The sequence below is a fragment of the Watersipora subatra genome, chromosome 2 (genome assembly GCF_963576615.1).
Source record: "Watersipora subatra chromosome 2, tzWatSuba1.1, whole genome shotgun sequence".
Lineage (NCBI taxonomy): Eukaryota > Metazoa > Bryozoa > Gymnolaemata > Cheilostomatida > Watersiporidae > Watersipora > Watersipora subatra.
In genome coordinates, this window is record NC_088709.1 from 37,937,495 (window position 1) to 37,963,064 (window position 25,570).

Sequence of the window (25,570 nt, forward strand, 5' to 3'; positions counted from 1 at the left end):
ATCTGCTGACATATACACAGTTCCCTTGTTATCTGCTGACGTATACACAGTTTTCTAGCTATTCTGACGTATACGCAGTTCCCTAGTTATCTGTTGACATGTACACAGTTCTCTTGTTATCTGCTGACGTATACACAATTCTATAGCTATCTGCTGATGAGTACACAGTTTGCTTGATATTTGCCGGAGATAATTGGTAACAGTAGCCAGGCTTCTATGCTTGGTGCTTTACTGTCCATCTCTATTACTCTCTTTAGAACTTCCACAAGTTCTATGTTGGTTTGCACACAGATGTGGTAAAGTCCAATCAAAGTCTTTGATGTTGTATTTATTGACACAACACTTGGATCAATGGCGTATCGATATATTTACCCTCTCTCACCTCTGTTACTGACCTTCAAGATTCTTGAAATGTCATTATGTATTCCCGAATTCTTGCATTTGTAGGGTAATTGTCTTCTCTCTGTCTTGTTTTCATAACCATCGAACAAAAATGGCAGCCAATGTTTTTTTGACGTGTTTGACACTTAAATGTTTAACTGTTAGACTTGCTACCTGTTTATTCTCTTACAGGCCTGTCTCGTAGATGAAGATGAAAGCTCTCCTGATGGTACCCAGTCTATTACATTCTTATATAAACTTGCCCCTGATTTTTGTCCGAAGAGTTATGGCTTTAATGTTGCCAGACTGGCTGGTCTCCCGACTAAGGTATGTATAGGTTAGCTGATCTACTCAACAAGGTATGTCTAGATTAGCTAGTCTACTGAACAAGGTATGTCTAGATTTGCTGGTCTACTCAACCAGGTATGTATAGATTAGCTGGTCTACTGAACTTGGTATGTCTAGATTTGCTGGTCTACTCAACCAGGTATGTATAGATTAGCTGGTCTACTCAACAAGGTATGTCTAGATTAGCTGGTCTACTGAACAAGGTATGTTTAGGTTAGCTAGTCTACTGAACAAGGTATGTCTAGATTAGCTGGTCTACTGAACATGGTATGTCTAGATTTGCTGGTCTACTCAACCAGGTATGTATAGATTAGCTGGTCTACTCAACAAGGTATGTCTAGGTTAGCTGGTCTACTGAACAAGGTATGTCTAGATTAGCTGATCTACTCAACAAGGTATGTCTAAATTAGCTAGTCTACTGAACAAGGTATGTCTAGATTTGCTGGTCTACTCAACCAGGTATGTATAGATTAGCTGGTCTACTCAACAAGGGATGTTTAGATTTGCTGGTCTACTCAACAAGGTATGTATAGATTAGCTGGTCTACTGAACAAGGTATGTTTAGGTTAGCTAGTCTACTGAACAAGGTATGTCTAGATTAGCTGGTCTACTGAACATGGTATGTCTAGATTTGCTGGTCTACTCAACCAGGTATGTATAGATTAGCTGGTCTACTCAACAAGGTATGTCTAGGTTAGCTGGTCTACTGAACAAGGTATGTCTAGATTAGCTGGTCTACTGAACAAGGTACGTCTAGATTAGCTGATCTACTCAACAAGGTATGTCTAGATTAGCTGGTCTACTGAACAAGGTACGTCTAGATTAGCTGATCTACTCAACATGGTATGTCTAGATTAGCTGGTCTACTGAACAAGGTATGTTTAGGTTAGCTAGTCTACTGAACAAGGTATGTCTAGATTAGCTGGTCTACTGAACATGGTATGTCTAGATTTGCTGGTCTACTCAACCAGGTATGTATAGATTAGCTGGTCTACTCAACAAGGTATGTCTAGGTTAGCTGGTCTACTCAACAAGGTATGTCTAGATTAGCTGATCTACTCAACAAGGTATGTCTAGATTAGCTGGTCTACTGAACAAGGTACGTCTAGATTAGCTGATCTACTCAGCATGGTATGTCTAGATTAGCTGGTCTACTGAACAAGGTATGTTTAGGTTAGCTAGTCTACTGAACAAGGTATGTCTAGATTAGCTGGTCTACTGAACATGGTATGTCTAGATTTGCTGGTCTACTCAACCAGGTATGTATAGATTAGCTGGTCTACTGAACAAGGTATGTCTAGGTTAGCTGGTCTACTGAACAAGATATGTCTAGATTAGCTGATCTACTCAACAAGGTATGTCTAGATTAGCTGATCTACTCAACAAGGTATGTCTAGATTAGCTGATCTACTGAACAAGGTATGTCTAGATTGGCTGATCTACTCAACAAGGTATGTCTAGATTAGCTGATCTACTCAACAAGGTATGTCTAGATTAGCTGATCTACTGAACAAGGTATGTCTAGATTGGCTGATCTACTCAACAAGGTATGTCTAGATTAGCTGATCTACTGAACAAGGTATGTCTAGATTAGCTGGTCTACTCAACAAGGTATGTCTAGATTAGCTGGTCTACTCAACAAGGTATGTATAGATTAGCTGGTCTACTCAACAAGGTACACTATGTCTAGATTCGCTGGTCTACTGAACAAGGTATGTCTAGATTAGCTGGTCTACTCAACAAGGTATGTCTAGATTAGCTGGTCTACTGAACAAGGTATGTCTAGATTAGCTGACCTACTCAACAAGGTATGTCTAGATTAGCTGATCTACTGAACAAGGTATGTCTAGATTGGCTGATCTACTCAACAAGGTATGTCTAGATTAGCTGATCTACTCAACAAGGTATGTCTAGATTAGCTGATCTACTGAACAAGGTATGTCTAGATTGGCTGATCTACTCAACAAGGTATGTCTAGATTAGCTGATCTACTGAACAAGGTATGTCTAGATTAGCTGGTCTACTCAACAAGGTATGTCTAGATTAGCTGGTCTACTCAACAAGGTATGTATAGATTAGCTGGTCTACTCAACAAGGTACACTATGTCTAGATTCGCTGGTCTACTGAACAAGGTATGTCTAGATTAGCTGGTCTACTCAACAAGGTATGTCTAGATTAGCTGGTCTACTGAACAAGGTATGTCTAGATTAGCTGACCTACTCAACAAGGTATGTCTAGATTAGCTGGTCTACTCAACAAGGTATGTCTAGATTAGCTGGTCTACTGAACAAGGTATGTCTAGATTAGCTGACCTACTCAACAAGGTATGTCTAGATTAGCTGGTCTACTCAACAAGGTATGTCTAGATTAGCTGATCTACTCAACATGGTATGTCTAGATTAGCTGATCTACTCAACAAGGTACGTCTAGATTAGATGGTCTTCCTAATAATGGGTCTCTTGAAGAAGATGGGTACCTATGGCACACTCTCTCTGTAGGCAATGCATATGTGGATGATCTCGCGACAATTGTATCGGTTAAGATCAATCCTGCAACAGCATCATAGACCTCACTATTTTTTGATGACTTCTATTAGCTGACATGGTATTGAGCTATTAACTGTGTTGTCATGATCTATGCCTGGCTGCACAGTTATGTCCTTTTATTGCCTACATGTGTATCTGTATCATATTGTGTCTGTAGCTTTGCCCATTGTCATGAATTTGTCTCAACGCCGTATAAGATTTTTTTTAGAGGACAATCCCGCTTGTTTATTTATTTCAGCTGATCGAACTCGGTCTCGCTAAAGCAGAGTCTCTGGAGAGGAGTATGGAATCTCGCAAGTTGCTACGGTTAGTATTCTGTATAATGATTGGCCTGTGCGCGCACCACCAATCACTCGTGTGTGCGATTGACTGATGGGACAGCTCTCAACCAATTCAGCTATAAATGTGAAACTTGCTAATAGTCTGTTTCATGTCTGAATCATTTTTAATTGGCTCATCTAATGCACATGGTATTGTGTTTGGTGTTTGATATTAAGTTGTCACCCCTTTGTTGGGGTTGTGCTATTCCCATCTAAGGCTGACAGCGATCTATTGTGTAGTAACGCTAACTTTGCAGCATCGAGTAACCTCTTTGCTTTCTTTACTCCACATTCATAATCAGATATTCCTTGACCTGTTCTAAAAGTCGTTCATCAATCACAGACTGGATCTGGACTAGCACCTGGCATTTGAGCCTTCATGCGTCTTTCTAGATATTATATAAAGAGCCTTGGTGGCCTGTTGGTTTAGAACACCTGACCCACAAACAACAGGTTGGGTTCAATTACTAACAAGGTTAATGGTTGTAACAAAATGACACCCAACTTGAATTGCTCTCCGCAACTGGCCATTTCTCCCATCGTCAAGATGTCTCTGATGTCAAGATCTCGCTGGATATGTCCTTGCCACTGGGCATGTTCAGCCAAGATCACCGAGCTATTGTTTGAGCAACAATGCTCTTGTAAATACTCCTCTGAGCACGGCCTCTGATTGCAGTAGACTAAGCAGACATCATAAGCAGACATCATGGTCAATCTTCGAGGGATTACTAGATCTTTAACATAACAAGTGCATTCTTAGCATCACCGATGACAATATGGTGACGATATAGTAATATGTTTTAGTTCACTGCTCCTCGCAAAGCGCAACGGCAAGATGGAGGAGCTGAGGGCACTAATTCAAGCGGCATAGTGTTACCCTTGGCGAGCTGACCTTTGACCTGTGAGGCTGAAATGTCTTAGTCACCTGTCTTAAGTGTTTTTGTCAGTTCATCTTTTTGTATAGTCATGTATTTTGGTATTTGGGCTGGTATTTTTTATTATATGTCAGTATTGTGCTACCTTCTCATACAGATTGTATATACAGTATATAATAACATTATAACGTGTAGCTTTGAACATTTATGTAAGAAATAACAATCTATCAGTTATGTAGTTAATAACAATCTATCAGTTATGTAGTTAATAACAATCTATCAGTTATGTAGTTAATAACAATCTATCAGTTATGTAGTTAATAACAATCTATCAGTTATGTAGTTAAAACTGATCTGTATTAACGCTGTCAGTTATGAGCCAGGCAATGGATAATTATGTTCTACAGGAACCAGCGTATTTGGATTAAAAGATTTGAGGCATTTAAAAAGATAAGGAAGGCTGTTGGGTGTTGTAACACGGTCGATTAGCTCAGTTGGTTAGAGCATTGTAAGGTGGATGTCATGTGTGTGATGATGTCATGTATTTGAGCTCCATATTGACCACCATTGGAGTTGTCTCATATTGACTGAATTGATCATTAGTTGTCTCATTAATTGACAGTCATTTCAATAAATCAAATATCATAAATTATTTCCCAATTATGAGTACAAGGTTTATTAACGAAGAAAGCTGTAGCTATCATTTAGAGAGACCAATGGTAAAAATACTTCAGATCATCAGTTTCATTTTAATTATAAACCAGCTGGATGATAGCTACAGCTACAACTGTAGCGATCAGTGAAGTCTTGTGTAGAAAGTGTCAAGAGAATTTTATATTTCTTATTGTCGGTGTGTAATCTACAGAATACCAGCTCAGTCAGCATGTGCTGCCTGAAGGTCAGCAGGTCATATTTTGGTTGCTCTGAGGTTGTTTTGTAATGACATGTTTTTAAAGGTTGACTTGCAACAAAATTCACATTACAGTTATTTGGTATCAAAAGATTCACCATGTCTTACTCTGTTTGGTTGTAGGTGCCAAATACATGTATGTGGAAATGTGATTACAAGCTCTTAAAAGCTCAAAAACGAAAAGCTGCCGTAGATTGGAATCTCTTTATTTCTCTGACGTAGTCGTGAAATTTATTTATTGTCCGGTCACGTGATGCTCTCACGTGAATTGAAAGTCCAATAAAAAGCTCAATATAAAACTTATCGTAGCACTAGTTTATGACAAACACTTCAGGTTTTACCAAAGACCCCGTATCAAATATAGATGCTCGCTACTTTACAGTTTTGTTTCGGTTTGGTCTAATCGGCAAGTCGTAACCTGATCATGTGACCCAATACTTCGCAAATAATTTCTGCAGCACTTCTTGATTATCACAAGTCACCAACAGGCTCGTCGTGATTATCAGCCAATGATATGTACTCCTTCAAGGTAGGGCTAAAAAATTAAACAAATTTTTACGGTAAGTTATAAGATATCACTGCTAAAAGTGACAGCATTACAATGACGATAAAACAGACGTGTAAGAACAATAGACATAGTTTTATTGAATGCGTGAAGTATATTTGTGAAAATATTTCGATGAGTGAGGTTGCGTAAAATTGTAAACAGAAGCCGTCTTGTACAACTACGTCCCAGTTGAGCTGTTTTGGAAAGAGATTCTAATCTACGGCGGTTTCATGATGGCTGCGATTAACTGTTCGTTTTTGAGATTTTAAGAGCTTGTTATCACCTTTCCACATACTTTGCATCTACAACACAGCAAAGTAAGACAGTCAATTTTGATGCCAAATAACTGTAATGTGAATTTTGTTACAAGTCAACTTTTAAATACAGCTCATGAGAGGGTGGTCTGTTCACCGCTATTATAGACTAATAATTCCGCAGTAGGTATAATATTAGATATACATATTGTATGTTGTAAACTTGCAAACATTGTGTATCAGACTTTTTATAGATTATGTACTTTATATTGTCATACTCAGCAGAATCAAACTTGTGCAAAGAATGCGTATACATGTAAAACTACTAACTAGAGTCTGTAGCTGAATTGTAGCACGTGAAGGAAACGAGACAAGCGCACCAACTCATATTTCACTCTATCTTGATTTCATAACGCCTGCTTGTCTTCAGTGCGCCATTCAATCACAATAAAAATACAGTATTTTAATTAGAATCTTTTATTCAGGAAGGTTTCACTTATAATTTTATTATTTCAATGATAGCTACCACTATAACCCCTGCAACTCTCTAATGTTCATATAACCTATACTGTCTAAAGTCATTTTGTATCGCTTAATATAATCACTTTTTGGATGAATAACGGAAGACTAATAAGGTCAAAGGTCGACCCTAAAATCTTATTGAAGTGGTTTAAATGTTCATGACTGAAGTGATCTCAGTACTCATGGCAAGACTTCAAATACATTGGATTCATCAACTCCTACAATTATAGTTGTTCCAATTAGATGGACTTGTTTACTCTTGTTGAGGTGTGATGGAACCGCCAACATTCACTGACCATTTGTTTAGATGCGATGCACCTCAAAGACAAAGAGACTGACTGGTGCAGATGTAACCGTCTTCCATGCACTGAACGCACAACTGTGGCTTACCATCGCATTACGTTTATAATTGTAACGTCACAGCTTATTGATCGCTGTTCATCTGCTCATCTGGCAGGCATTTGCATCTAAGGCAGCCTACAGTCAACTATTCTTTTCAATCTCTAGCCTTTGATACGATTACTTTGTCATGTACTCAAAATTTATTCGCGTTTTTGTTCTTTTCGTCATAGTTGTCCTGGCGCGGAGCCAAGTAATACAAGGTAAGCATTTCACTTAAGATTTGTGGTGTTTATGATAGTGATTTGCTTAAAAAAGATAACTTTGAATTACTGTACTTCTATGTATGGTAGTTTCACTCTGATACTTAGCCACATTCCAAAGTCATTGTTCAAAAACAAACTATTACATTAACTTTGTGTTATTTCATGTTTATCTGAACACTTGCTACTTCAATTATATTTAAATGTCTATCAAGTCAGTCAACACTGACTTAAAATAATCTTCAGTTAAAAATGTTAAAAACCCTTTTATGATTCACAGCAATATATTATCAGTTTATGAATAAATTATAATTTACATAAGATTTTGGAGGACTCGCTTGATGATGAGTAGTATGCTAACAGCATACCGATGGGTTGTCTGACATGAGTGTTTTGTAAAACTTTCCAGACATATTTACCTCAAGTTTTCTGATAAATACTTGGTAGTTTTATTAAAATAAATGATACCAATTGATTACTGCATCAATACCAATATTGTGTTAAAAATGAAAAATAACATTAAATAAAGTTTAATCAAATGTCTTTCTGTAGCGATCAGTGAAGTCTTGTGTAGAAAGGCCAAGGGAATTTTATATTTCTTGTCGGTGTGTAATCTACAGTATACCAGCTCAGTCAGCATGTGCTGCCCGAAGGTCAGCAGGTCATATTTTGGTTGCTCTGAGGTTGTTTTGTAATGACATGTTTTTAAATATAGCTCATGAGAGGCTAGTCTGTTCACCGCTAATATAGACTAATAATTCCGCAACAGGTATAATATTAGATATACATGTTGTAAACATGCAAACATTGTGTATCAGACATTTTATAGAGTATGTACTTTATATTGTCATACTCAGCAGAATCAAACTTGTGCAAAGAATGCGTATACATGTAAAACTTGTTAGTTAGAATCTTCAAACTGTAGTTAGAATGCTTCTTACTAGAGTCTGTGACTGAATTGTAGCACGTGAAGGAAACGAGACAAGCGCACCAACTCATAATTCACTCTATCTTGATTTCATAACGCCTGCTTGTCTTCAGTGCGCCATTCAATCACAATAAAAATACAGTATTTCAATTAGAATCTTATATTCAGGAAGGTTTCACTTAATTCTATAATATGGCCATCAATATTCCTAGCTTGGGCAGGAGAATTTACATTGTCGCTCTTTGATGAGAAGTTGAAAAGAAGCTATCAAGGTGTTAATGTCAAATATTGGTCTAGCAAACTAATTATTAAAATCCATATCTTTCTTTCATTTGTCGCAAGGTTTCCTAGCAAAATGATCTCAGTAGATAAAGGTAATGCAGACAGCGGATGTCAATCATAAATGTAGGCATATGCTCTATTACGACAAGGCAGTCAACAGAGAATGTAGCAATATTGTAAACCTAAATCTTATACGTTTAAAGCGAGTTAGATTAGCAGAAATTTAACCATTATTAGCTTGTTAGCGTCAAAAGGGTTATAAAAGTGGGAGCACTCCACAAAGAGGCGATATGCTGTCAGAACTCCACAAAGAGGCTGTCACTCCACAAAGAGGCTGTCACTCCACAAAGAGGCTGTCCCTCCACAAAGAGGCTGTCACTCCACAAAGAGGCTGTCACTCCACAAAGAGGCTGTCACTCCACAAAGAGGCTGTCACTCCACAAAGAGGCTGTCACTCCACAAAGAGGCTGTCACTCCACAAAGAGGCTGTCACTCCACAAAGAGGCTGTCACTCCACAAAGAGGCTGTCACTCCACAAAGAGGCTGTCACTCCACAAAGAGGCTGTCACTCCACAAAGAGGCTGTCACTCCACAAAGAGGCGATATGGTGTCAGCGGATGCTGCGATATGCTGTCAGCAGATGCTGCGCTTGAGAGCATTGTTACACAAACAATGGCTCGGCGATTTTGGCTGGTCATGTCTGAGTTCAGTTGGCAAGCGAACCTCCATGACTGAAAAAAATTAGGTGTGGTGCCAATTCTGTTACCTCAGAGGCCCTTTTTAGACATTGAACTAATCTAAAACTAATAAATCCACAAATAATGATATAAATAACAAATAATGAATAATAATGAGCGCCAAATATGAAAAGCATTTGCTAAAGTGACTTGCCACAAATTCCTAGTTTTGTAAAATTATCCAAATTTTTCAAAGACTATGCCTTCGTATTTTAAGTATTATTATTAATATATTGAAGTATGATGCTTAATGCTTTCAGGTTCTAACTGGAACCACTTGTCTCCCCAGATTCACACACTTCCGCAACGGCCATATTTCCTTCCTTTAATGTTCCGCGCTAGAACAAGGAGCACAGGCTTCTTCAACAAAAGAGATGAATATTTCCAGAATAAACGACCTTTCAACTCAATGAGGCTTGGCTAACGAGTTACTACACCATGCGTTAGACAGTGTACATTAGATATCTAGAGTGTGTATACTAGACATCTAGACTGTGGATTTGTCATTGAGTTTTTGTTCATGTTGTTACGAGGCATTCAGGGTTCAATGCTTGGAATGGAAATTGGGAAAGATCTGAAGCATGCCATTTGTAAGTTCTATAAATGGAATTTAGGCTGTCAGTCATTTGGTCATAGTAAATCTATTTGAATTTGAGAAAATACATTGATTGTCTTATGTAATTATATTTATATACTGTATATATATATATTATTTTATCGGCAATAGTTCAATTTCAAACAGAAATGTTTGTCAAATTATGCCATACAAAATTCATAAGACAAAAAAGGGCAACAGTTAGCCACTATAATTCATAAGACAAAAAAGGGCAACAGTTAGCCACTATAATTCATAAGACAAAAAAGGGCAACAGTTAGCCACTAAAATCAAATAAATGATTTTACAAATAGTGTTTAGAATATCTTTCTCTGCTAAGAGAATGGATACTAAGGAAAAGACTGTTAAAGTGGCTAATCATGATATTTTCAAGATAATTGTTAGAGGCGGTACACAATTGGTTCACATCACGTAATATGAAATGTGTTAAAAGCCTGTAACTGTCATGTAACAGGGGAACACAACTCATGAAAGGTCTTGAAACCTATAATTGACGTAAAATAAACATTTAGCCGGTGCAGAGTTAGAAGATAGAATGATTTAGAGAGATTATTCGTTAGAATAAGATATACTAGAATATGATACAGATTTGCAATTAGTCAGCATGCTCTTTTCTGGAACAAATATCTCAAATTATCTTTTCTGGACCTATGTTGCAGCTAGATTTTACTAAATTATATATATATATATTAAATTATAAATATTATTTTAAATCAGATCGAGTCTTTTTAAAGCGTATTTACTGAGAATCAAAGGACCTTGACAAACCTTCTGTGAACTTATATAAGTATATAAAATTAAAGTATATAAAATTAAAGTTTATAAAATTAAAGTATATAAAATTAAAGTATATAAAATTGATAGTAATATGTTTAGAAATAAGGTCAGCATTAGAAGTACTTTCACTCGATATTATTAGTCTTATAGTGTGTAGGATAGTCGGTGAGAGAAGGTCGTGACCGATTTACTCAATGCTCTGCCGGTATTTATGTTGATATAGGCTGTAACACAGTAACATGTTAAATGTTAATGTGTTGCATTTAATTTATGTTAATAGAGGCTAGGGCTGTCACACACAAATTCAAAGCACTTTGGTAAAGCGTTACATAAAGACTAGTAACAAGGCAGTCTTATGCGCCATAAGAGATAGTTAGGTAGATCGTTAGGTAGATCGTTAAGTAGATCGTTAGGTAGATCGTTAGGTAGATCGTTAGGTAGATCGTTAGGTAGATCGTTAGGTAGATCGTTAGGTAGATCGTTAGGTAGATCGTTAGGTAGATCGTTAGGTAGATCGTTAGGTAGATCGTTAGGTAGATTGTTAGGTATATTATGCATACAATTATTCACAAGGGCAGCAAGAAGGTTGAGTAGCACCTATGGCAAGATGCCTGGCTTCTAAGCTGAATCTATGAGTTTTATGCAATCTTTTTTCTCAACGTCTAGCTATGGCTTTGGATGGACATGACTTTTATTATAGTAAAGAATTATTTAAAATCAATCATATCTTTTTTATGCCCGCTGAAATATGAGAGCAGACAACTTTTAATCTTTCAACCAGTAGTTTTAGAGAACATAGTTCATGGCGGATTCAAGGGTGCTTAGCTGTTGGTCAATTCTCTATGAATTGGTTTGGGACAGACAAACAGACAACTCCGTAAATCTGCTATTAGGTGATAACAAGTGAACAACGAAATTTGAGAGGGCTGCCAGTAAGTGTGAGATTATATACATAATGTAAGAGAGCAGTGTTTGTAGTAGTATTAGCTATGGTCTCTCATTACATGACTCTACTTGACAGTCTCATTCTTGTTCCCTTTTTATTTCAATCACTAATAAACAATACCACCAAGTTTGATGTCTATGGCTGTTATTAATACAGCGCTACATGTCACCCGCATCTCTTGTCTGCAATATAATCACTCATAACTTGAGTGTTGTCAAGGGGTTGTAAGATATCACCTCTTGTTTTGATATTAACGTGTTGATGTGACTATATGTTGAATTGTTCTGTTAGGTAGATGTAATGGTTTGATCTCTGTGCTGTCTATTTCGTCTGACCTTGACTACCTTGACCTCTTCTCGCGTAGCGCTCCCGGCTCCGTCACATAATGTTTATACAATTGACTGCTTCGGGCAATTGATGTCTTGGGCCATTGCAATGTCTTGCGAGTTATTAAATATTTTGCGCTCCATAAAGGTTTTAGAGCATGTTTCTTTTGAAACAGTAAAACCAGAAGGTAGAACTTATGCTCAAATGTGATCGATGTGGTCGGATATGCTCATAATGTTTTTTTTAGTTGTGAATGGGTACGTCGCTTTCCCTCGCTGCCTACAATAACAAATTGGTAAGGTAGCAGTTTCTGTGACAAGCAGACATATAAGCATACAGATAAGACAACTCTAGTTAAAGCTTTAGTGAGTGACTCAGAAGGCAGACTAATTGCATTTAAACAAATATTCCAAGAAAAAAGTTAAAAGTTCAATTTTATGAAATGTTTATTCTTTCAATGTTCATCTGTTTGCTTAGATGGGAGACAACTCTCTAGACTCCTTAGACTCACACATTTTAATGTAAATCGGTGCGTTAAAACTTTTTCAAAACAATTACATTATAATAATGTAATGTGTGAGTCTAAGGAGTCTAGAGAAAATAAAGAGTCTAAGGAGTCTAGAGACAAGGAGATTAGTTTTAGGAGTCAGTGCGCAATACAGAGCGCTGAGTACAACGGGATATTCTACTTAGCAGCGGATAAGCATTGAGTCATCAACGCTACCAAGCTGATGGAGCTGGCTCTATCATATCATGTGGTAGCCATCAAATTTGACTGTGATCTTCCTCACGGCTGCTCCAATTCATTCACTCCGTTTCCATGATGGGGTTAATGCGCGAGTTTGTGTCATTTGCGAGATGGAATCGGCAAAAACCCGTGAACCAAGCAAATTTTGTTAGTCGAAAACTTTTATCAACTGTTTCATGCTTGCGAAAAGTAGAAACTGCTCTTGCGAATAATGTGCAAAAAAATGCCGCGCAAGCTATTCCATTTTAAACATTTTCAAAAATTCAGACATTTCAACTTGACGAGGCAGGAGTGCGCTGCTTTGTGACCTCGGCAAAGAATTATATATTTGCTTTAGCAAAGCTATAAAGCAAAGCTACAAAGCGTCGTGTTAATCAACAGCATGCGAAGGTCCATTATAAAACTTATCGTAACTCAACGTAAATCCAAATCCGCACAATGAAAACATACTGATTGGAAATGTGCTTAAAAAAACTTGCATTCAAATAAGCTTGACTGTATTAATGGTTGGCTGAAATGACAGCGACCGAGACAGCGACCGAGGCAAAAGTGAAAATATTTCAAAATCACTTACAAGGGTTTTCGGCATGTTCGGAAATGATAGTTGGCTTTGAAAGGACGGCTGCAAAGATGAGTGGACTGTGGAGAGAGAGAGTTTATTGGCTGAAATGCCAAATTGATTTGATCAACTGGAGCTCCTGAAGTAGAAGAGTTGATCATCTGTCGCATTGCACTGTTATTTACCATATAAGGATTGCCTAGGGGAACAGCAGACAGCTAGCTAAATATATTGAATCAATAAAAATTTCAATCGATTCAAAAGCTTTCAATAGAATTATAAAACTATTAACTAGTTGGGAATGCTATCCATCAGTGCATCTGTGTATTAACTGTGTATTAACTGTGTATTAACTGATGGTCTCCCCAGTAAATCAATTTCATAACTCAATAAACCAATCGGTAAGTCAATAAGCAATCAATCAATAAATTGATCAATAAATGAAGTTACCGGAAAATCATTAATAACATGATTATTATATTTATCAAATGATTTGTGCAACCTAACAGATTAGTCGACCTATTTGCATCATAATCATTATCAGGTGAAATATTTTTGATAAAGTGCCAAAAAGAGCATAAGACTAAAATTAAAGAAACACGCCAACATAGATACAAACATAGATATAGCTTTAGGCGTGAAAAGTCTTCAGATGTCTGCACTTTTAAATGAACTAATCTTCAGAATGAGGATATAATAACAATGAGTTATCTGTGTGTGACACTTTGTGTCTTAAAGCATCAGAATAATATAACAGAAAGTGTCCATCATGGTAAAAAAAAGAATATGAAAAGTGTCCATCATTGATTGTTGAAACTTTTGACAAAAGAGGTGCTAAATGGTAATTTATTTTTTATGCAAAATCTGAAGCAGACTTGAAATAGCGTGCAAACTCTGAAGCAGTGTGAATTTGTAACATTTTTGAGGTAGTTTCTGTTTAAAATAAATAAACTGGAATTGGAACTTTGTAATTTTAAATTTTCAATAAATTGGAATTGTAAGTTACAAATTTTGCATATTTGTGATAAGATGAAATGCCGTCTTTTGCAACTAAAGTAATTTGTTCAACATGTTATTAAAAGATAAATTTCCATAGATGTGTTTGCCATAGATGTGTTTGCCATAGATGTGTTTGTCATAGATGTGTTTGCCATAGATGTGTTTGCCATAGATGTGTTTGTCATTGATGAGGTGAGAGTGAATGTACTAAAAGCATAAAATTCAGCAAAGATCATGACTGAAGCGTCTTCCAATTGCGATCATCGATAAGAAATTCATCCAAGTTGGTTTGAGTATAGAATGTAATGAAAAAGCTGTAGAATTGATTTTACCAGGAAACACAACTTACAGATTTACAGACTTACAGACTTACAGACGCGTGACTGAAGTTTTTGGTTAGCCTTAAACCTTGGTAAGTCCATCTGCAAATAGAATTAAACAATTTTTGCTTTACAAGATACAGGGCTGTAATGTAGCTGCCTCGATAAGTCTATATATTTACAGGATACAAGGCTGTAATGTAGCTGCCTCGATAAGTCTATATATTTACAGGATACAAGGCTGTAATGTAGCTGCCTCGATAAGTCTATATATTTACAGGATACAAGGCTGTAATGTAGCTGCCTCGATAAGTCTATATATTTTCCTATTGCCTTTGGGAATATTGCCATATTTGAGCAATGACTAACGATATAAGCTTTTGCATCTGTGGGAATGCTGCTGCACCACAGGTGAATAAATAATGCATCAAAACATAGTAAATTACAAATACTTTTAACTAGCACTGGCCTGTACAACTATTGTGATATTTGAAGATGTCTCACCTTTTCTAGGCGGATTCCATTGTGGAGATGAAATTCTTGCAGATACTTGTCTTTCTGTGATCTAAATGGTTGGTTGACATCTAGTGCTGCTTCATAGTTCAACTCTGCTGCCTTCAAAATAGCTTTATCAGCTTGAAACAAAGTAGGAGTACAAGTCTAAAAACTTTCCACCTGAGGCATCTGTTACACCTGAGGCACCTGTGACACCTGAGGCATCTGTGACACCTGAGACACTTTTAAGCTTTTCAATGTTAAAGAGTGGTCCTTTCACAGAGACAATCCTCACACTTACTTTGGTTAGTGATAACTTTCATGAGAAGATAACCACTAAGTGTAATTGAATTATCACATTCTGACCTTTGCTTATGTTTTCTGAAGTCAGTTGCTAATCTACCGTAGTAGGAGCTTGCTGTAGAATGTTACACGTGTGAACAACTTACACACTTTTCTTCATCAACTGGTTTAGATGCTGCGCTTGCAATAGATTTCACCAGACCAGTAACTCTCTGCCTCTTCATCATCACATTTAACCTCGCCTTGTTTATTTTAGCAGAACTTCTATTAGAAAACTGACCTAAAAATATATTAATTCACCCTAGGATTAGAGAATTAACCTGCAAATATATTAACTGGCACTAGGATTAGAGAATTGATCGACAAATATATTAACTAGCACTAGGATTAGACAACTGACCTACAAATATATTAACGCACACTAGGATTAGAGAATTGACCTGCAAATATATTAACTCACACTAGGATTAGAGAATTGACCTGCTATGATATTAATTTACACTAGGACGACAAAATTAACCTGCAACTATATTAACTCGCACTAGGACTAGAGAATTAACCAGCAAATACATTAATTTACACTAGAATTAGAAAATTGACCTTGGCACAAATTTAGCCATCTGTTGAATCACTTTAGACAAATGAACAACTATACCGACCTGACATTAATCAGTGAACTAAATTTTTCATGAGGAAGCGAATGTGATATGGTTTTACTATCATTGTTTTAATATTCTAATTCAAGAGACCATCAATGTTTTTACAAGGAAGTCTTTTGTAAGTATGAGAGGTTTTATATAGAGTATACACTAGTACGTATATACTATCAGGCCTGTATTCCCTGGGGCGGCTGGCCGGCTGAGCCGCCCCAACTTTTTAGGAATTTTTAGCGGCCAAGTACAGTCAAACTAGGATAACTCGCCCTCGGATAAAATTTAAAATTTTATCACGAACACTTGGTTAACTCATACGGATTTGTTTGGTCCGTTCCCACGCAATAATAAATAGCTTCAGATAACTCGACCTTAACATCATTAACTCGAACAGTTATTTGCCCAACGGCTACGAGAACTGTTTTTATCGCTGTAGAGTATCACTTTATTCCAAGCCATATAGATAAATGTCAACTTTTAATAGTTATTGGGCGTGATTATTATCATCATCGGCAAAATATTCTTGTTAACGACTTTTATAAAGGTTTGCAAAAGGTCAAGTTTTAACAAACATCCGCTTAGCAATAGCCCCACGAAAGCATAGAAACCTTAGGGTGAACTTAAAATAAAATCGGCAAAATTGATCTTTGTTGAAACGCTCAAAAGAAAAAGATGTATTTTTCTGAGGGTTTCAACTGCGGTCAAGTTTAGCCTATTTTAATCTGAAAACGTCCTGGCAGTCATATCACCTAAAACAAACAAATCTCAAATAATAGAAAAAATGTTTATACTTTTCGATAAAATTTTTTAAAACTACATGAGATGCCCGGTTGAGGCCCTACATAAAAGAAACTGTTGAGGGGGGCTGACATCGCCCCCTCTAAACCCCCAGATGCTCATAACTAGTCGCCTAACATTAGCCGCCCCAATTTGCTTAGCCGCCCCAACTTGCAACCAGGGAATACAGGCCTGTATACTATAAAGGGAGTATACACAACATAAGCATAGAGTATACATGACATAAATATAGAGTATACATAACATCAGCATAGAGTATACACAACATAAGCATAGAGTATACGTGACATAAACATAGAGTACACACAACATCAGCATAGAATGTACGTGATGTCAGTATAGAGTATACACAACATCAGCATAGAGTATACATGTCAGCACAGAGTATACACAACATCAGCATAAAGTACACACAACATAAGCATAGAGTATACATGACATAAACATAGAGTATACATAACATCAGCATAGAGTATACATGACATAAGCGTATAGTATACATGACATAAGCAGAAAGTGTACATGACATCAGCATAGAGTATACACGACATAAGCATAGAGCAACATAACATAAGAAGAGAGTATACATGACATCAGCATAGAATATACATGACATAAGCATAGAGCAACATAACATAAGAAGAGAGTATACATGGCATCAGCATAGAGTATACACGACATAAGCATAGAATATACATGACATAAGCATAGAGCAACATAACATAAAAAGAGAGTATACATGACATCAGCATAGAGTATACGCGACATAAGCATAGAGCAACATAACATAAGAAGAGAGTATACATGACATCAGCATAGAGTATACACGACATAAGCATAGAATATACATGACATAAGCAAAGAGCAACATAACATAAGAAGAGAGTATACATGACATCAGCATAGAGTATACACGACATAAGCATAGAGCAACATAACATAAGAAGAGAGTATACATGACATCAGCATAGAGTATACACGACATAAGCATAGAATATACATGCCATAAGCATTAAGTATACATGACATAAGCATAGAGTATACATGAAATAATCAGAGAATATGGCATCAGCATACAATATGATGTCAGCATGCAGTATACGTGACAAGAACATACAGTGTACATGTATATGACATCATCAGGTGCTGCCCTCTGGCATGTGACAAGCTGTATTGATGAGTTGTTTATGAAGATGTCGATACGAACTGACATGCTTGCTTGAATCGGTCAGTTCTGTTCAGGTTTTGCTTCAATAAAATAAGTGAAATAAGGAGGAGCTAATATGAAAACTTTTTAATGGAAGTCTGGTTACTTGGGCCATGGGTCTGTGTACTTGGGCCATGCAAAAAAATTGTTGCTAACAATAAATACTGTAATAGTAAAAATAGTTGCAAAGAAAAGCAAAAGGAATTTTTATTTGAGAGTGTCCTGACAAGGGAGACGCCTCCTAATATGTTTGTTGGCTACAGGAAATGCTTAGCAAGGTGTTGGTGTTTATTTAGCATAGAAACCGATGAATTAACTTCAAATTTTGCAACATACCATCTGAATCAGCCGTTCTGGGTCGCCGGAGCATGTTGTTTGTCTCACTATTCCATCTAATTAAAATTCCATCTCTTACTGTAGCTTGGGTGCTCGGACGACTTAAATACAGACTGTCAGCTGTTCGAGGCGGAGATAAATCTGCATTAGCATTTTGTACCCTTTTCTCAGTTTCCTGAAAGAAATAAAATGCTATTTTTCAAAAGTAGCGGAATATTATGATATGTCAGATGAAAAAGTTGACAATTCAAGAAAGAAATACACAGTTTGTACACAACATATGCCGAGTCTTTATTTAGCTAGTTGTACCCTATACACAGTTTGTACACAACATATGCCGAGTCTTTATTCAGCTAGTTGTACCCTATATACAGTTTGTACACAACATATGCCAAGTCTTTATTTAGCTAGTTGTACCCTATACACAGTTTGTACACAACATATGCCGAGTCTTTATTTAGCTAGTTGTACCCTATACACAGTTTGTACACAACATATGCCAAGTCTTTATTCAGCTAGTTGTGCCCTATACACAGTTTGTACACAACATATGCCGAGTCTTTATTTAGCTAGTTGTACCCTATACATAGTTTGTACACAACATATGCCGAGTCTTTATTTAGCTAGTTGTACCCTATACACAGTTTGTACACAACACATGCCGAGTCTTTATTCAGCTAGTTGTACTCTATACACAGTTTGTACACAACACATGCCGAGTCTTTATTCATCTAGTTATGCCCTATACACAGATAGCTGTCGACAAATAGCATTACTGCCCCTTTGAATATTCTCAAACATGTAATATACTATTTCAATATGTATATAGTTGCTTGTCGAGCAGCCGGCAGTGACAAAACCTGCTGAAAACTCTAAAAGGACTTAATAAATTACCCATGCTAATTTTAAATATTGTGGAAAAGTGACCTAAGACAAATTGAATAAACCTGCTGATTGTCTCTTACTGTCATTCTCTTTGATATCTCTTTGTCTTTATGCCTCTATAACACGGACTCATCTGCTTGTCAGCAATGCCTCTATAACACGGACTCGTCTCCCTGTCAGCAATGCCTCTATAACACGGACTCGTCTCCCTGTCAGCAATGCCTCTATAACACAGATTCGTCTCCTTGTCAGCAATACCTCTTTAACATGGACTTGCTCCAGCCACGTCACAATCTCTTTATACGAGTCTATAGTGTATGGAGTCGTGCTCACTCGGATAAAACCTGAATGGTGGTAACTGTAGCTCTATTATTCTATGCTAGTAAATAGCCCATCATTCATAAAATTCTACTCGCTTTAATACATTAGCACGAGCTATAGAAATGAGTGAAAAGGTCTGTAGGCTTATTGATTTGCTGTGGTTAAACAATTGCTTAGGTCTTATCTGATCTTGCCTCTTTTCACCCATTCTTTTCTTTATCCCTTCATCTCATAGCAACAATTATTATGAGCAGCCATTGTAGTGACCGCGAGTCTTTTATATCGTGGCCAGTATAGAGTGGTGATACAGTAGAGAATATGACCACCCGCTTTGGAAAATCCCTAACATGTAACTGAAATTATATAACCACAACCCACAGGTGTCACAAATTTAACTGTTCGCTCACTACTTTCACTACCCTCGCTACTCTCGCTACCCTCACTACCATCGCTACTCTTGCTACCCTCGCTACTCTCACTACCCTCGCTACCCTTGCTACTCTCGCTACTCTCGCTATTCTCGCTACTCTCACTACCCTCGCTAGCCTTGCTACTCTCGCTACCCTCGTTACCATCGCTACTCTCGCTACCCTCGCTACTCTCACTACCCTCGCTACCCTCGCTACTCTCGCTACCCTCGCTACCATCGCTACTCTTGCTACCCTCGCTACTCTCACTACCCTCGCTACCCTCGCTACTCTCGCTACCATCGCTACTCTCGCTACTCTCGCTACTCTCGCTACTCTCGCTACCCTTGCTACTCTCGCTACTCTCACTACCCTCGCTACTCTCGCTATTCTCGCTACTCTCACTACCCTCGCTACCCTCGCTACTCTCGCTACCCTCGTTACCATCGCTACTCTCGCTACCCTCGCTACTCTCACTACCCTCGCTACCCTCGCTACTCTCGCTACCCTCGCTACCATCGCTACTCTCGCTACTCTCGCTACCCTCGCTACCATCACTACTCTCGCTACTCTCGCTACTCTCGCTACTCTCGCTACTCTCGCTACTCTCGCTACTCTCGCTACTCTCGCTACTCTCGCTACTCTCGCTACCCTCGCTACTCTCGCTATTCTCACTACTCTCGCTACTCTCGCTACCCTCGCTACTCTCGCTACCCTCGCTACCCTCACTACTCTCGCTACCCTCGCTACCATCACTACCCTCGCTACTCTCGCAACCCTCGCTACTCTCGCAACCCTCGCTACTCTCGCTACTCTCGCTACCCTCGTTACTCTCGCTACCCTCGCTACCCTCGCTACTTTCGCTACCCTCGCTACTCTCGCTACCCTCGCTACCCTCGCTACTCTCGTTACCCTCGCTACCCTCGCTACCCTCGCTACCATCGCTACTCTCGCTACCCTCGCTACTCTCGCTACTCTCGCTACCCTCGCTACCCTCGCTATCTTCGCTACTCTCGCTACCCTCACTACTCTCGCTACCCTCGCTACTCTCGCTACTCTGGTTACCCTCGCAACCCTCGCAACCCTCGCTACCATCGCTACTCTCGCTAATAGGAAAGACTCCTGCAAATCTTAGCAGTTATTCTTGCAGACTGATCTTTGAACAAGCTTGTAGTGAATTTATGCATAATAGTAACCTGACGACCAAGTTAAGATGAAATGAAACTTGGAGGTCATGCTTTACCAATTCCGTCAATCATACTGAAAGCATAAACCTGGGCATCACTTTTTTATATCATGCAGATGTTTATCTTTTTCATTTATTATTCATATAAATGTTCGACCCAGATGGTTTTTTATCATCATTACCAATTTATTATTATTTTATTGGAACCCACATCTGTTGACTAACAATTGCGAAGAGACGGCTTACTTTACCTCTGAACAATTGATCAACAGCATAAGCCTTGCATTACCGAATAAGAGGGTGACAAAAACACATAACTACCCTATTAATTCTTTTTCCTGATAATTTTTAAAATTTTAATAATTCTTGACCACCAAGAAACCGTAACAAGTTCATTGTTTTGACTCAGACTATTCATTTGAGATTCTTCCCAGTGTAAAATAATATATTTGTATGTCAATTCTCTAATCTTAGTGTGAAATAATATATTTGTATGTCAATTCTCTAATCTTAGTGTAAAATAATATATTTGTATGTCAATTCTCTAATCTTAGTGTGAAATAATATATTTGTATGTCAATTCTCTAATCTTAGTGTAAAATAATATATTTGTATGTCAATACTTTAATCTTAGTGTAAATTAATATATTTGCAGGTCAATTCTCAAATCCTAGTGTGAGTTAATATATTTGCAGGTCAATTCTTTAATCCTAGTGTGAGTTAATATATTTGCAGGTCAGTTGTCTAATCCTAGTGTGAGTTAATATATTTGCAGGTCAATTCTCAAATCCTAGTGTAAATTAATATATTTTTAGGTCAGGTTTCTAATAGAAGTTCTGCTAAAATAAACAAGGCGAGGTTAAATGTGATGATGAAGAGGCAGGGAGTTACTGTTCTGGTGAAATCTATTACAAGCGCAGCATCTAAACCAGTTGATGAAGAAAAGTGTGTAAGTTGTTCACACGTGTAACATTCTACAGCAAGCTACTACGGTAGATTAGTGACTGTTTCAGAAAACATAAGCAAAGGTCAGAATGTGATAGTTCAATTACACTTAGCGGTTATCTTCCCATGAAAGTTATCACTAATCAAAGTAAGTGTTAGGATTGTCTGCATGAAAAGACAACTTTTCAACATTGAAAAGCTTAAAGGCAGTTTTATGCTTGGCTTTTTGATATATTTGAAGTCATCCATTCATGCATACAGCTTTTTCATTTTTTGTTACACATGATGAAATGTTGATGTGATGTTGCGTGTTTTGCGTGATGTTGCGTGTTTCCTCACCGCTAGAGGCATTTTTTTTAAAAAGTGACATCCAATTTATTAGTATAATTTCATACTCATGAAACATTGTAATGTTGGATGTTTCACTCAAACTTTATGCTAAATAGAAGTTGTTCACCTCAAAGAGAATAGGTACAAGGAGATAAGAGAAACACGTGTTGATGGAGCAATTGGTTTGGTATAAAGTAGTGGTATTGTTATGCATATAAATTACTGTAGAGGTAATAGATACACTTTCATACTAAACTCCAAGAGCAACTTATTTGACCAGCTAATAACTGTAAGAGTCGAGACCTCTAGCTAGTCTCTTCTAAATGCTGTGGGTTAGCTAGCACAGGTAAGGGTTAGAGAGGCTCCTACTCAAGCAACTCTGAATCTGGTTGATAAAAAGGAAGTTATTCTGCCTTATTGGAGAAAATATTCTACAATTAAAACATATTCCCAATAAAACTCTCTATTTGCAGACTAGATAATTTAAACAACATGTAAATTGAGTTAACAACCATCCTTTGTGGCCCTCAGCCGCCCCAGCATAGCAGACAAAACTGCAAAGCCCACCGCAAAACCAACCAAGCACAGGGACAGAAGGCAAACCAGAGAAGTGCCCGCAGAACCAAAAAGCACTTTCCTCATCAATATGTGCCTGTGCGTCTGGCACTTATCATTAATGTCATCCCTCTTTGCAGACCCACGCGCGTGAAAACACTCGATACTATACTTGAGTTGAGGCGTAAATTTGTACTTTCATTATAACATTCATTCATTTAGTATTCAAGTGTCTAGTAAAGCACTGTCAGCCATTAGTTGCATCAACACTCAAGATTTGGGTTTGACCCGGAAAGGTAGTTCCTGTAAAAGAAAGGTCAGTGAAGGTGAAGCATGCCTGTGCAGCCCTGCGAGCTTATCCCTGTCAACCAGAACGCCCCCAGACCTGATCGCACCCCACGACTGCCAACTAGCCATAGCCGCAACGCTGGCATGGCTGGTTGGCGCTGCTCCATGCCGACCGTTGAAAGGAAACTTCTGATTTACTCAGGTACAAGTTTATTATTTAATGGGAAACAGTTTTATAAGTTTGTCAGCATTCAGTAAACTAAAAATGATTATTAATAATAAATTTTAAGGTCTTGAACTTCTGCGGAATATTAAAATTTTCCTGGCGCTCTGAAGAATAAACTGCTTTTATATCAGAATTTTTAAAACCAGTAGCCGCTGAACACCCTACATTCCCTCTCAACAATGAGTTGCTTTCTGGCAGTAAGGAACTCTGACATTACTTGGTGAACACAATGGCCATATGAAGAAATAGAACTGACTAAAATGTCTAGCTGACGAAACTTTTAAAACTTATTGATAACAGAGCAACATATAACAACAACTGATAACATATAACAACAATTGATTACATATAACAACAACTGATAACATATAACAACAACTGATAACATATAACAACAACTGATAACATATAACAACAACTGATAACATATAACAACAACTGATAACATATAACAACATATAACAACAACTGATAACGTATGACAACATATAAAAACAACTGATAACATATAACAACATATAACAACAACTGATAACATTCAATGTCTGTCAGCCGTGAACTATTGGCTATGTGCACCATAAGATCTGGTTTAACTTCTGACTACAGAAAAGACCTTTACAAGTGTCTAGTCATCTACTATATAAACGGCAATCATTGTCTGTCTATCTGTCTGTCCGCTTTATAGAGTACTGTACTTTTTGGACTATTAGCCGCTACTCTTTTCTGATGATTTGTGAGCCATGCGGCTTATATAAGGGCGCGGCTGTTCTGTGTTGTATTTCTTTCAACACTAGGGCGCATTAACGGGAATCTCCGCATAGTACACGCCTCTATACATAACCTACTATTCATCGTAGTGATGGACGATAAATACTGATATGCTAATAATATTGTATCTTTATATCTTCTCGATATATCAAGTCACCGATAACTCCCGAATATGAGTAGTATAAATAGATTTTAGAGATTTCTTTTCTTTTTTGATTCAGTTGTACGAAGCAAACTTAATTAATATGAGTAAGTAGTAAAATTGAATTAGTATTAATATTAGTAGTGAATCAAATAAAATTTACTACTCATTAAATAATTTAATGAATAGTAATTTACATGCGATTAATACTTACTGCCAATGTGTACCGAGAAGGTCACACGAACGTCGGTTTCTTGGGGTCACTGAAAAAAACGCAGTTCTCACCTACTAAATTTCTACATTAAAAAAGGTAAGTACTTCTTATTCAATGTTGTATTGTCTATAAATTGCCACATTTCCACTACATAACCCTTTTACTTGCGTCTATGAACAAATTTAGCTATCGGCCTGCTGCCAGCCATTTTGCCGATATTGCTTAAAATGTATACAATATTTTTTCGATTTCAAACTCCATCTAGAACGTTTTTTTTTGTTATATATTTTATTTTGCCAACGTGCTAACAAGCACTGCTATACAAAAAATTTGTTGTATCTACACTTTGTGCATTGATAAAGCAATGTGAAGCTACAAAGCAAAACGATCCTCTACAGTGTTCCTTATTCTTACAAAACCATTACTTTCATTGCCATCAGAATCAGTGCTGCTATTGCTATTACATCAGAGTCAGCGCTGCTATTGCTATTACATCAGAGTCAGCGCTGCTATTGCTATTACATCAGAGTCAGCGCTGCTATTGCTATTACATCAGAGTCAGCGCTGCTATTGCTATTACATCAGAGTCAGCGCTGCTATTGCTATTACATCAGAGTCAGCGCTGCTATTGCTATTACATCAGAGTCAGCGCTGCTATTGCTATTACATCAGAGTCAGTGCTGCTATTGCTATTACATCAGAGTCAGTGCTGCTATTGCTATTTTAATTAACAGTGTAATTACAAAAATCTGAATCGGCTATAATGTCATCAACATAAGTAGCTATTTGTTTTCTAATTCGGAACTTACACAAAATTGTTCGTTTTCAAGTAGGAAATCACCAAACAAAGATTAAAATATTGAACTTTAGGCTTATTTTATAGAGAACTCTTAGGACAACACTGTCACTAACATAAAAGTCCTAAAGATCGTTGGTTATGTTATCAACGAGTAATAAAATTCAGTT

The 25,570-nt window shown here is 37.4% G+C and overlaps 2 protein-coding genes across 2 annotated transcripts in view; both read left to right on the forward strand.

The window, feature by feature from the left end:
• Nucleotides 1–5,028, forward strand: part of LOC137388752 (DNA mismatch repair protein Msh6-like) — a 69,192-nt gene extending 64,164 nt beyond the window's left edge. The window contains exons 27-29 of the mRNA XM_068075205.1: nucleotides 574–708; nucleotides 3,515–3,582; nucleotides 4,401–5,028. Of these exons, the coding sequence (XP_067931306.1) occupies nucleotides 574–708; nucleotides 3,515–3,582; nucleotides 4,401–4,467 (270 nt within the window). The 3' untranslated portion in view covers nucleotides 4,468–5,028. The remainder of the gene's footprint in view (nucleotides 1–573; nucleotides 709–3,514; nucleotides 3,583–4,400) is intronic.
• Nucleotides 5,029–12,491: 7,463 nt separating this feature from the next.
• Nucleotides 12,492–21,085, forward strand: LOC137388179 (ice-structuring glycoprotein-like). Its single transcript, XM_068074682.1, has 2 exons — nucleotides 12,492–12,589; nucleotides 19,924–21,085. The coding sequence occupies exons 1-2, from the start codon at nucleotides 12,492–12,494 to the stop codon at nucleotides 21,083–21,085; spliced, it is 1,260 nt and encodes a 419-aa protein (XP_067930783.1).
• The last annotated feature ends 4,485 nt before the right edge of the window (nucleotides 21,086–25,570 follow it).

What these genes read in the sequence shown, in the direction of transcription:
- LOC137388179 (XM_068074682.1), top strand. Translation starts at nt 12,492, where the DNA reads ATGTGTGAGTCTAAGGAGTCTAGAGAAAATAAAGAGTCTAAGGAGTCT. An exon ending in TGCGCAATACAGAGCGCTGA is followed by an intron (nt 12,590 to 19,923) that starts GTACAACGGGAT and finishes CACAACCCACAG; the next exon opens with GTGTCACAAATTTAACTGTT.